The sequence below is a fragment of the Engraulis encrasicolus genome, chromosome 12 (genome assembly GCF_034702125.1).
Source record: "Engraulis encrasicolus isolate BLACKSEA-1 chromosome 12, IST_EnEncr_1.0, whole genome shotgun sequence".
Classification (NCBI taxonomy): domain Eukaryota; kingdom Metazoa; phylum Chordata; class Actinopteri; order Clupeiformes; family Engraulidae; genus Engraulis; species Engraulis encrasicolus.
The window spans coordinates 47,561,778-47,574,502 of NC_085868.1; the positions used below are offsets into that span (position 1 = coordinate 47,561,778).

Genomic DNA, 12,725 nt, shown 5'->3' on the forward strand with positions numbered 1-12,725 from the left:
GCAACTATGCTGCTCATTGAAACTGGACTGCCTATTGCCCAAATTTGCACAAATATTTTCTAGTATGGTCCAAGTAGAGTCATTTTTGCTGCTAAAAATGGCTATTTTTGGAAATTCAAAATGGCTGACCATGGAGAAGATCCCCCTTTTCATGTATGAAAAGTGCAGTTTTTCATAATGAATACTTTTTTAGAATTTTATGGTGGTGGTAAGTATTCATGAAAAAGGTAACATTAGTGAATGGGCAGCATGAATTCTGGAAATAAACAACTAAAAATCTCACACAGTGTCCCTTTAATGAATAATTGTTAGTTATTAATTTGTTACGCTTGAGGAGTAATCAACATCTTTCAGTAACTGTGCAGTCACAATTCAAACAAATTACAGTACAGCCTTCACAATTTGAAATGTGGTTTATTAAATAATGAATAATTTATTTATTGCTGATGTCTTTGACTGATCACTAGCATACATACCGTATGTATAGCCTTGTGCACGTACAGTAGTCCTATGTCTAGTGTCTACATAGTGCAGTAGGATTTTAAATAAAGTGGCACTTGTTGAATTGACAAATGCATACATTCCCAACAGTTATTCCAGTTGTCCCCTGTGCAGACTTTATTGTCAATAAAACAGTCAGTACCAGTAGCATAATATGCAATAATAAACCAGTAATGTGTTGTATTTATAGAGCCAGCTGTTAACAGATTTAAGACCTTTTGTCCCTCCCCACAACTACTGGCAGGTGTGGATCATCCATGGGTTATGATGATGGATATATCTCAACTGCTTTGAATGAAATGAGATTACTTCCAGATTTTGATTTATATTCATACAGCTGGTCAGATTTTTTTTTTTTTTTTTGGGGGGGGGGGGTCAATTTGCAAGCTTGCCAGGACATCTTTGCTTTTCACATAACAGTTTTACATATCACAATTTACTGCCTCACTGTTTCTGCATTTGCCACACTGAAATCTGGAGGGCAAAAGACAAAACAATAAAAAATATAAATTTGAGGACACAAGTACCAAAAATATTCTTACTGAAAAGAGTAACATTTGTCATTAAAAAAAGTAAAAATAAAGCTAAAAAAAAAAACTTTAACCATTTAAATATGACAGTAGCACATTTCATGAATGTTTACTTAACCCTTTCTGTTTGCGGGATTAGAATCACCAAGGCAATCAAGGCACATATAAAATCTGTGACCCCAGTTTCTGGAGTTAGAAACTGATTTAGGCTGGCCTGATTTTACCATTTCTTCGTACTAATGTATATATATAAATATATGATATTCATTTGTACAGAGGGTCTGGAATCCACTGGAGTTCCACCTTTCCTTACCAGTAATCATTATGCAATGATATGAACACATTTTAGCAAATGGATGAAATAATGCAAAATTTTTAACAGTTCAACAGTGTTCACCCCTCCCCCCCCCCCCCCACTGTACTCTCCTCAGTGTGGCACTTCCAGACCGTTTGTGCAAATGAAATTAGTACGAGCTCATGGTCAAACCAGGCTAAATTTAGACCACCTTTACCTTGACCTCTCCCTCACTCTTGACCTTCTAACCTTCATCTTCACCCTGACAGTTTGTCATGTCATTGTCACTCAAAACCACCACGGTGAGTGAGGAAGTTATCGATTCATTTTCACAACTCCATGGCTGTGGCTACTTTGGGTGGACAGCAGAGGGTGTGAATGAGTTTCACTTTCCCTTTTTACCCCGCCACTGATACACGAATGTTAAAATGACAGGTCACTCAACAGCAGGTCACAATTTTTTGTGCGCACCATTTGCCATCGGAAGCACCCAATGACCAAATACATGGTGAAATTCATCAGCATCTCAGTCAGTAAACAATACATCCATGGACGGATCACAGTGACAAAATCCACCAGCCATTCAGTAATCAGTAGATCACAATGTTGTGTCAGACACACCTACCGGCCGCCCACCACTCTCCATAACTGAGCAGCATTTTGGTTGTGAGAGCTGGAGGCTGTGGAGGTGCGGTTCCAGATTGCCCCTCTAGAGGGCAGTGCAGTGAAGCACAGCACAGTAGTTCAGGAGTAGTTGACCGGCTTGCGCTCCACCACATGGGGCAGGAAGAAGAACCGGGCAGCATACCACAGCACCGGGGCCAGCAGCAAACTCAGAGTAGTCACGCTGAGCACCAGCAGGTAGACCTGTACAAAAGACGCCAGGGACAATATCATCATAAGTACGTGCAGCCAAAGCCAGACATGGTGCACTTTGCACTGCTTTGATGCAACTTCGCAACTTTGTATTTGGTTGAACAATATGTTACTTTTTATTGGAGAAATTGGAAAAAAACAGCAGTCGTAGAAAAACAATGGTGATATTGTCCAAGTTCTCCATTTAGTATCATTAGAGAAAGTAACTTTAAGTGTAAGTCAGGAGTACTGACAGGAGGGATGATGTGTCTTTTGTGCTTTACAGATTATTCTGTCATTACCTCACTAATAAAATAATGCTAAAACGTTGCACAGATATTGTGAACAATGGTGCTACCAATTGGTCTATTTCACCGAACTGTGTATGAGTCTCTCTCTCTCTCACTATCTAGCTATCGAAAGTTGATATTATATTGATATTAATGTTGTCTACCTGTTGTGTGTGTCTCTCTCTCTCTCTCTCTCTCTCTCTCTCTCTCTCTCTCTCTCTCTATCTCTATCAGAGGTGCAACTTTTTCCCCACCAGTCACTGTGGCAGGTAGATTTAAAAATCACTAGCCATTTCTACCAGTAAAAGTGACTGGTGGGATGAAAAATGTACCCGTCAACCCTGAAATGTACCCGTCCTTGGCGGGTGGACGGGTGCTTATTTCCAACCCTGATCTCTATCTATCTGACCATAGTAAGTCCAGTATGAGTTGCTATTACGTGTATTCTTATTGTGTATGATGTTTAGTGCAGAGAGAGTAGACAGAGAGAGGTTCCATTGGCCCATTGTTTCCGTGTTCTATTATTGCAAGGGGGAGGGGGGGGAACCCCCCTTTAGGCAGACCTAGGCAGACCTAAGGACTGTTCTATTCAATGCTAGGAGTATTATGACATGCCCCTTTAGGCAGACTGGAAACTGGTCATGTTAGGTGCCCATAGCAACCTATTACATTGGCATATCTCTATACACTTAAAGAATCTCTGTTTAGTGTCTGACCTCTCGTGATATGAGGCCGGTGCGGCGCGCCTGGCTCCCCAGTACGAAGGAGAACTCGCTGACCTGCGCCAGTCCGGCCGACACCAGCCAGCAGATGTGGCGAGAGCCGCGCGGCAAGAGGGCGAACAACACCACCACCGCCAGGAGGAACTTTATCAACACACAAGAGATAAAAAAGAGATCATTATAGTATCACATATCCATATGAGGTCCTGAGTCATACAAATATGGTTCTACATGTTAACTGTAGAGAAGAGCAGCACAGCAACACATACGCAAATGCTGTAAAACATGGCTAGTAAGTTAAACGTAAAAAAGCAAATTGCCATAAGGCAGCAGGGCAACTTACTTTTTTACATTTAACTGGCCGCAATGTTTTACAGTGCAACAACAACAGGCAGGGGGAACTTAATCAAAAGATGCAAAAGATAAGAGATAAAATAATACCACATATCCATATGAAGTCATACAAATATGGATTTACATGTATTCTATGTGTATTGTTATTGGTGTGACTGGGGTCCACAAGACGGTGAACAACACCAGTACCGCCAGGAGGAACTTTATTACCATGCACACAAGAGCAGAGCAGAGAGGAGAGACAGTATTGGGATGGGCAAAAACGAAATAAAACGTTTATTTCATTACATTTGGTAAATACATAACATTTAAAAACAGAAATAGCTATGGTGAAACTACAACTTTGGGGAAAAATCATCTTTTTCCAGCAACAAGTGATTTTTCTTGAAAAGCCAAAAAGCCCAGCATAAGTAGCTTTACCTTTAAGATGACCAATGAGAAAGTTAAAACCGTCAAGATGGTGAGCTCATACAGCACAAAGGTGGGGAACACATGAAGACCTGCCAAAAACAAGACAATATATATTTACTCTGTTTGCTATATGATAGGTTTCTACAGGATAGCTTCACAATATATAGTATAGGTCTTCAGGATGATATTATTATCATTTGATTATTTCCTCAGTCCATTTTTCTATTTTCAGTTTGTTTGATATTTTACATGACTTAGTTTGTGTACAACATTTCCTGGACACGTGGAAGGCAATGTGTCTAGTAAAGCATGTAATAGTTATCCAACTATTTGTCATATAGTAAAAAAAAACATCATCTCTCACCTATGGAAGCGAAAAATATGATAGCCAAGAAGTCCTTGATTGGCTCGATGCTGTGCATGACCTCTGAGGTGACCATATGACCTTGAGAGGAGACCAGAGCCCCAGCTAGAAAGCAGCCCAGCTCCATGGACAGGTACAGGAACTCAGTCACCTGAACATCACCACACATGATTACATTACATAACAGTATTAACCAGGACCCTACATGACATTTGTGGACTTTGAAAAAGCCTTTGATTCAGTGGACCAGGCCACACTCTGGCATCTCCTGAGACTTTTGCGTGTCAGGCAAAATGGTCCGGATGATCAAAATGATGTATGATGGTTTTGAAGCCAGTGTCATACACGATGGAACAACAACACAAGGCATTGGAATAAAAACTGGAAACAAGGCTGCCTGATAAGCCCCCTACTGTTTCTCATCCTGCTGGACTGGGTAACACGCTAATCCTATGGAAGAGAGAAGACAGGAATCCAGTGGACACTAACCAGACAGTTAGAGGACATAGAATTTTCAGACGACCTGTGCTTACTAAGCCACAAAATAATGCATATGAGAGAGAAAGTAAACACCTTGAAGAGAAACGCAGAGAGAGTAGGCCTCAATATAAATGTGGACAAAACAAAAGAAATGAGAGTTAAGACCCCTGCAAATACCAATGAGCTAAAATGTGGAGAAGAAACCATTGAGAGAATAGACCGGTTCCACTACCTTGGCAGCATAGTTACAGAATCTGGAGGAACAGAGGAAGATGTGATGGCCCGAAAGAGAAGCAACAAATGTTTACCACCCTAAGCAAAGTTTGGAGAAGTAGAGCCATCTCTTTAAAGACCAAACTAAGAATTTTTTATTCCAGTGTCAAAACCGTCCTTTTGTATGGTTGCGAAACATGGAAAATAAACAAGGGTATATTGGCTAAACTACAACCATTCATCAATAAGAAGCTAAGACATCTATGTGGCATCTGGTGGCCAAATAAAATAACCAACAAAGAGCTCTGGAGACATACTGAACAGGAAGAACTGGAAGTGAGTATCAAAAGAAGGAAATGGAAATGGATTGGACACACGCTAAGAAAGCCAGAGTCAAACACCACGAGACATGCACTCGACTGGAACCCCCGAGGTACAAGACGCAGAGGAAGGCCCAAAATACTCATGGCGAAGAACCACCAGAGATGAACTTCAGGAAATTAACACCACCTGGAATGAAGCCAAGAGGAAAAGCCAAGATCGTGTTGTCTGGAGGCAGCTAGTAGAAGCCCTATAGTATGCTCCACTCGCAGCGAAGAGGTTTAAGGCAGGTAAGGCATTAAAGGGGTATGCCACTATTTTGGGGCTTAATACAGTTAAAATCGTTGGCCAGGGTTTATAAAGGTGGTAAAGTGTCTTATTTTTCATGTGAAGCGTTGTCTTGCTTTAAGACAAGTTAAAAGAGGGAGTATGTCGCTAAGCTAGTGAAAGTCAATGTATCCATGTAGCATTGCTACATGCTACACGGATCCATTGACTTTCACTAGCTTAGCGACATGCTCCCTCTTTTAACTTGTCTTAAAACAAGACAACGGCTTACATGAAAAATAAGACACTTTACCACCTATATAAACCCTGGCCAACGATTTTAACTGTATTAACCCCCAAAATAGTGGCATACCCCTTTAACCAAGACCCCTTTTCTCGATAGCATCATTGCTAAACATTTAGAAACTTTGTAGGTTGGTTGTGGGAAATTGCATTGCAACGAAGTAAGTTGCTAACTTAGTTAACAACGACGCTACTGAGAAATGCACCCCAGTGGGCCTACTCCTCTCCTCCATGACTGAGGCACATACCTTGAGCATGAATTAACTATTTCATACATAATACATAATTAATTGTTACATCAATTATTGATTGAATTATACTTGATTTCCCTCAGGATAGTGGTACCATAGCAAAACTCGTCATTCTTTGTTTCTAACTAACATAATACACAAATTTAGGTGCAGGTTACACGTACTGTATGCAGACATCTTTAAATATGGATTTTTTATTCATTGACGTATAAAGTAAACACGATATGTGGATAAAAACAAAAACTCCATAGAGGCAGTCGGTTCATATGCAAAATAGGGAGGCGGAGCACTCGGAGGGTCACAGGCAGCCTCAAAATGAATGGCAGTGAATGAGAAGCCAGCTCACTGGAGGGAAAATTCTGCTTTTTTTAGACATGTAATTGTCGGGATCACTTTCATTCAAAGCCAACTGCCTGCGTCATGAATCCAGAGAAACGACTATGAAGTGGCAGAACCATATCTATGTCCGAACGACCACAAACAGTTGTAGAATCCACAGTCCCCCCACCAACACTAAGCTGTCAGACAGAGTTTTGCCACCACAGGGAAAACTGGCTCCTCATTTGCATAACATGAAACCTGGATGAATATCTTTTGCTTCGCTTCGCCTCGCCCAATTCGCTTGCCTTCGCCCCATTGCTCTTGTCTCATAGGAATGATATATGAGTGGCAAATTTCACTTAGCTTCGCTTATGGTAAATAGTAAATGGACTGCATTTATATAGTGCCTTTCCACTCCTTCGAGCACTCAAAGCGCTTTACATTGCATGCTCACATTCACCCATTCACATTCACACACCGGTGGCAGTGGCTTCCAGGCAGGGGTACCACCCTGCCACCAGGAGCAATTGGGGCTAAGTATCTCGCTCAAGGACACATCAATGGGGGTCAGGCAGAGCAGGGGGGCTTGAAACTGCAACCTTCTGGTTACCAAACAGGCTCCTCTACCACCTGGCTATAATGAGTGCATTTTATAATGCGACCTTGCCTCCTCCACTTGCCTCCTCCACTTGCTTCTCGTCATGATGACATCACTGACAACAGCATTATATTTCAATATCTTGCAAAAGCTCAATTGTAAAGTCTTTTTCTCATTTGCAATTGGGATGGTGAATGAAAAACAGTCCCTCAAAAGTTGTTGTGGCGAGGCTGACAGCTGGGAAACTTTATCGTTTTCTCCACGGAGGAGGGGCCAGGAGGCGGGACGAGGAGACAAGCACAAGTGGAGGAGGCAAGGTCACATATTGGGATGCACCCACAGTATGTATCCCCGGCATTTAGAGAGCTCTTACGGTTAGCATGAGGAACATCAAGGCGGTGGTCCCCAGCACCATGATCTCCTTGTTGGTACGGCTTTCCGCGTGGAGCTTCCTGTAGAACGGACCAATCAGGCAGGACCTCAGGAAGGAACACAGCAACAGCACCCCTGCCAAGACCACCAGCAGCTGGAGCAGCAGCCACAACACGTGCACCACAGCACGAACAGGACTGAAGCAAACAAACAAACAAACAAACAAACAACAAAGTCGTTTGATAACCCTACACATAAAATATTGAAACCTGAAACCACAACCTGAAAATCACATATTTCAATATGTCGGAACACAGAGAATTCATGGTAGAATGCACAACAATGTTAACTGCTCTAAATCCTACTACACATACAAAAGACTAATGCCGTGTCCAGACCAAAAGCGAACGGAGCTGCCTGGTAGCATGGGTAGCAGAAGAAGTTTCGCCTTGAATTCTCTGTATTCACCCCAGACGCAGCATTGACATGTTTGATTCAGCTAATCACATAACAGCTCTGGCTTGACAGCCTGGGACGTTCGGAGATATGAACGTTCGAATTGGTTTTCGCCGAACTGCGTCATAGCGAATTCGCCTGCGATTAGCTTGAGTTTAATCGTCAAAATTCGCTCCGGTCGCTCAAGAAGCTTCGCTCCTGGCGAATTCGCTTTGGTAGCGCCGGTCAAGTGCCCTCCACAGAGAAATAATGACTTCCGTCGCTTCGTTCGCTCTTGGTCTGTACACGGCATAAATGTTGTGTTGATATTATCAATAGTGCTCTTGTTCAAATTTGTTCAGTATTGCTCTTTGATTTTGAATTGAAAAATGATTCACACAATATAAATGGTGATTATTGCCTACAGTATATGTGACGAACCTGTCCGTGTTCCCCTCCCCTGCCTGGATGAGGGTTGGCATGACAGCGATCAGCAGCCCCAGCTGCACATCCTGCATCACCAACATGCCCAGCAGCACACTGCTATGCTCCAGCTCACCTGTGGACACCCATGTATACCAGTGTTAATTTCGTCAACCATGACTATGACTAAAATATTTCGTCAATGCCCTTTTTTGATTTTCGTCATTTAGACTAAGACTAAGACTAAATTGGGAAGGCAATGACTAAAATATGACTAAGACTAAAATTGATTTTCGTCATTGTGACTAAGACTAAGACGAAATTTTAAAAAGCTGACGAAATTAACACCGGTGTTCAATAAAATTTAGAAAAAGAGAACCAGTGTGTGAAGAAGGTTTATTCTGTACAGTCAATGATATATGTTAAAAAGAGAAGCCGTGTGCGGAGAGGGTTTATTCTGTACAGTCAATGATACATGTTCAGAAGAGAAGCAGTGTGTGGAGAAGTTCTATTATGTGCAGTGTCGACTAAAATGACTAAAACTTGACTAAGACTAAAATTGATTTTCGTCATTTAGACTAAGACTAAGACTAAATTGGGAAGGCAATGACTAAAATATGACTAAGACTGAAATTGATTTTCGTCACTAAGACTACGACTAAATAAAAAAAAGCTGACAAAATTAACACCCATGTAGACACAAGTACACACGCACACATACACATCCTGCATCACCAACATATGCTCCAGCTCACCTGTGGACACCCATGGAGACACAAGTACACACGCACACATTCACACATACACATGCACACACACATACCGTACGCATGCACACACACACGCACGCCCGCCCTCACATAAACACACACACACACACACACACACACACACACACACGCGATATGACACACAGAAATGGTGACATCCTTTGATTTTTCAAATTTTTCAGCTAATGCAGTGGTAGATTACCGAAGAGGCTTCTTTCTTTGTCTATCTCACTAACTCACACACTCATTCTCCCTCTCCCTCTCTCTCTCTTACACACACACACACACACACACACACACACACACACACACACACACACACACACACACACACACAAACACACACACACACACACACACACACACACACACACACACACACACACACACACACACACACACACACACACACACACACACAAAGCCAAATCACACCTTTGTGCACAACCACCACCACCACCACCACCACCACCTCATTGTAAAAATAACTTTCTGTTTAGATCATAATAATCCAGCCGATGTTATGACTGCTCTCACCTTCCTTTTCCGTGCGGGAGGCTCCGGAGAGGAATTTGGAGACCAGAGGGGTGCTGGAGAGAGACAGGCAGCTGGCCACGAAGGCCGTCTGGGAGACATGGAGCCTGAGCAGCTGGCCCCACACCACCCCTGCCCCCACCATCAGCAGACTCAGGCACGTGGTGCCCTGCACTGATATCCTCCACACCTGGGTTGCAACAAATATGCCTTTCATATTACAGTGTATTGTCTCCTCAAGCAAGCAAACATTAAGGGCTCACTGATCTGGGTTGCATTTCTCGAAAGTGTAGTTGCCAGCCTTTTGTAGTTGCGAATGGGAAATTGCATTGCAAACAGCAAAATGGCAAATGTAGTTAGCGACTATGGTTTCGAGAAATGCATCCCTGGTATGACAGTATGGTATGTAATCGGACGACAATACAGTTTACAAGCCAGATAACTTTAAAATATTGAAACCCAGTTTCAGTCATGACATTATTTTTGCTAATTATTTAATATTCACTTTATTAACACCTTATAAAAATGTACAGCTTTTCCCTGTTATGTCACCTTGGCTACGAACACTATCTGTGAGCAATGGTAGTCAATGTACCGTAATCTAAAACAGAAGAGACAACTTAACCCCTTAATCCACGCCGTACCTCCAGTGGCACGCTGTAATAGTCAATGAAAAGTTAACTACCATAGTAGTACAATACTAGCACATAACAGAGGGCCTTTGGTAATGTAGGACTAAGATATGGTCACCGAAATTCTGGTAACAGCAAATGTATAACGCCGTGTTTTAACGGGCTAACAAAAGTGACATGAGATGTAGCACCTTCCGAAGTTGGTCTGGCGAGAACTCCAGTCCCACCACAAACAGTGTGAAGAGCACTCCAAACTCCCCCAGGGTCTCCACCTGAACCACTGACTGACGAGAGAAGAGCAATATTTTTAATGAAAAGATGTTCAATTTTACATACTTACACTATACTTGATATATATGGTACTAGCATTCCGGTAACTCTGGTATGCAATATTGGTATTGCATTGTAGATATGTCACATAATGATGATGAGATACTGTTACATTATATCAACTTTATATGACAGGAACTGTGAAATAAATCAAAGCCAATGTTTTTATTATCATGTACTTTATAATCATTTGTATTATAGAAATGACTATTCTCAAACTATTTTTTATGTTCATGTTTTGTGTTGAGACATGTGATACATCATGTACATTTCACCATAGTATCTACCAGATTCCATATGAAGAGTTCAGATGCGAAACCCCGACTCCATTTCTGAAGACCTGCACTTCAGTATGTTTAGAGAACCCTATTGATGGTTTGGTTTACATTCATGTACTTGATAATACATATAAATAGTTATATTACATAAATAAAAAAAAAATATATGCAATTTTGATAGCTTTTTATTAAATAAAATTAAATTAAGATTATTTTCTTAAATGGCACTTAGGGGGTTTTGCATCTGAACTCTTCATACTACCTTGATGGTGTTGAGGCCAGAAGGGCCTAGCAGCACTCCGCAGATGATGTAGCCAAACATGGGCGGGAGGCCGATCTGCATGCACAGCCAGCCACAGGGCAAGGACAGTATCACGATCAATATGATGTCCTGATGTAATGACGAAAGACACAGAGAAACACATATGGATGCAGCAAGTTAGTGACAGCTGGCCTGAGATGGAGATGGGCTGTTTGAATTGTTTTTATTACATGTTTGCTTATATTCTTAAGTCGGTTATGTTGTCAGCCATACTTAAACCATTGGTCTCCAAAAGCTTACCAGTTCAGTTGTGTTTCTCCAAAGCATAGTTGTTAGCCAGTTAGCAACTTGGGTAGTTGCCAATGGGAAATTGCATTGCAAACAAAGTAGCTAACTTAGTCCATCTACCGCTTTAAAAGTTATCACTCATAAATCCATGACCAACAGATGGACGCACGGAATCAAGAAGAAATGTACAGGTAACACGTCAGGACGGCTGGAAAAAACATATCCCTCCGTCACCTTTGGACAAGCACATAATATAAATATATATGTAGCCATGCTAAGATAAATGCTGACCTTGATGAGGAAGAGGTTAAAATGCCGGTAAAAGCTGACCTTGATGAAGTGGTGGTCGGCGTGGGATATGGTGGAGTCGCGGGGCTTGGTGAGGACGTACTGGTTGTTTTGGGAGTCGATGAGCATGCTGAGGCCCAGGTTGGCCTCAGGGGCCTCCCGGTGGGAGATGTTCTTACTCTTCAGGCTCTCCTTGTCATCCTCCACCCTCAGCACCGCCTCCACATTCATGCCCTTCATCGCAGGAGAAAATAATTCAATTATTAGTCATGCAGAGTCAGTTAGGTCAACTGTTAGGTGCCATACAGTCTAAGCACCAGGGTTTGACATTGGCACCTGCAAACCAATCAATAGCAACAGCCTTTACTACGAAGTTTTCTCCTTGTGCATCAATAGTTTTACATTTAAGTTCAAGAAAACCTAAACAATCTTACAGTAGATATAAACTGTGGCTAGTAGAAAGCCTGAACAAGTAGTGAGTGACTCGGGAGAACGACTAACCAAAGTGGTCAGAAAGCAAAAAAGTTTATGTCATGTCCTGCTAAGTACATAGCCTCATAATGCATGCCGTTCCGCCAGTGGAACACTTTAATAGTCATTGAAAAGACTTTATACCATATAGTTGACATGGCCATTACCAATGGGGGTGACCCTTCTCATATATTACAATTTCTCTGGCAGTAACATCCTCCTTCCTGTACTCGAAGGCGTGTTCCTCAATCTCCTCCTTCAGCCTATCAACAGCCTTCCTCACATCACATCCTCACCAGAGAGAGTAGAGAGAGAGAGGTTCCATTGGCCCATTGTTTCCGGGTTCTATTATTGGGGGGGGGAAATCCCCCTTTAGGCAGACCTAGGCAGACCTAAGGACTGTTCTATTCAATGCTAGGAGCATTATGACACGCCCCTTTAGGCAGACCGGAACCTGGTCACGTTAGGTGCCCATAGAAACCTATTATGTTGGCATATCTCTATATACTTAAAGAATCTCTGTCCTCACTGTTGCACCTCAAAATTACTACTTCTTGCTACTCTTG

At 42.1% G+C, this 12,725-nt stretch overlaps 1 protein-coding gene across 2 annotated transcripts in view; it reads right to left on the minus strand.

Annotated features, from left to right (window-relative positions):
* Window positions 1–222: 222 nt before the first annotated feature.
* The window catches only part of tmco3 (transmembrane and coiled-coil domains 3), a 22,358-nt gene continuing 9,855 nt past the window's right edge, over window positions 223–12,725 (minus strand). The window contains exons 6-15 of one of the 2 annotated variants that reach the window (XM_063212309.1): window positions 11,731–11,922; window positions 11,113–11,241; window positions 10,434–10,526; window positions 9,614–9,800; window positions 8,325–8,442; window positions 7,450–7,645; window positions 4,323–4,473; window positions 3,968–4,047; window positions 3,251–3,337; window positions 223–2,193 (exon numbers count right to left, since the gene is read on the minus strand). In XM_063212309.1, the coding sequence (XP_063068379.1) occupies window positions 2,071–2,193; window positions 3,251–3,337; window positions 3,968–4,047; window positions 4,323–4,473; window positions 7,450–7,645; window positions 8,325–8,442; window positions 9,614–9,800; window positions 10,434–10,526; window positions 11,113–11,241; window positions 11,731–11,922 (1,356 nt within the window). In that variant the 3' untranslated portion in view covers window positions 223–2,070. Of the gene's footprint in view, window positions 2,194–3,187; window positions 3,338–3,967; window positions 4,048–4,322; window positions 4,474–7,449; window positions 7,646–8,324; window positions 8,443–9,613; window positions 9,801–10,433; window positions 10,527–11,112; window positions 11,242–11,730; window positions 11,923–12,725 lie in introns of both variants that reach the window. The other variant, XM_063212308.1, reaches the window with a different exon arrangement.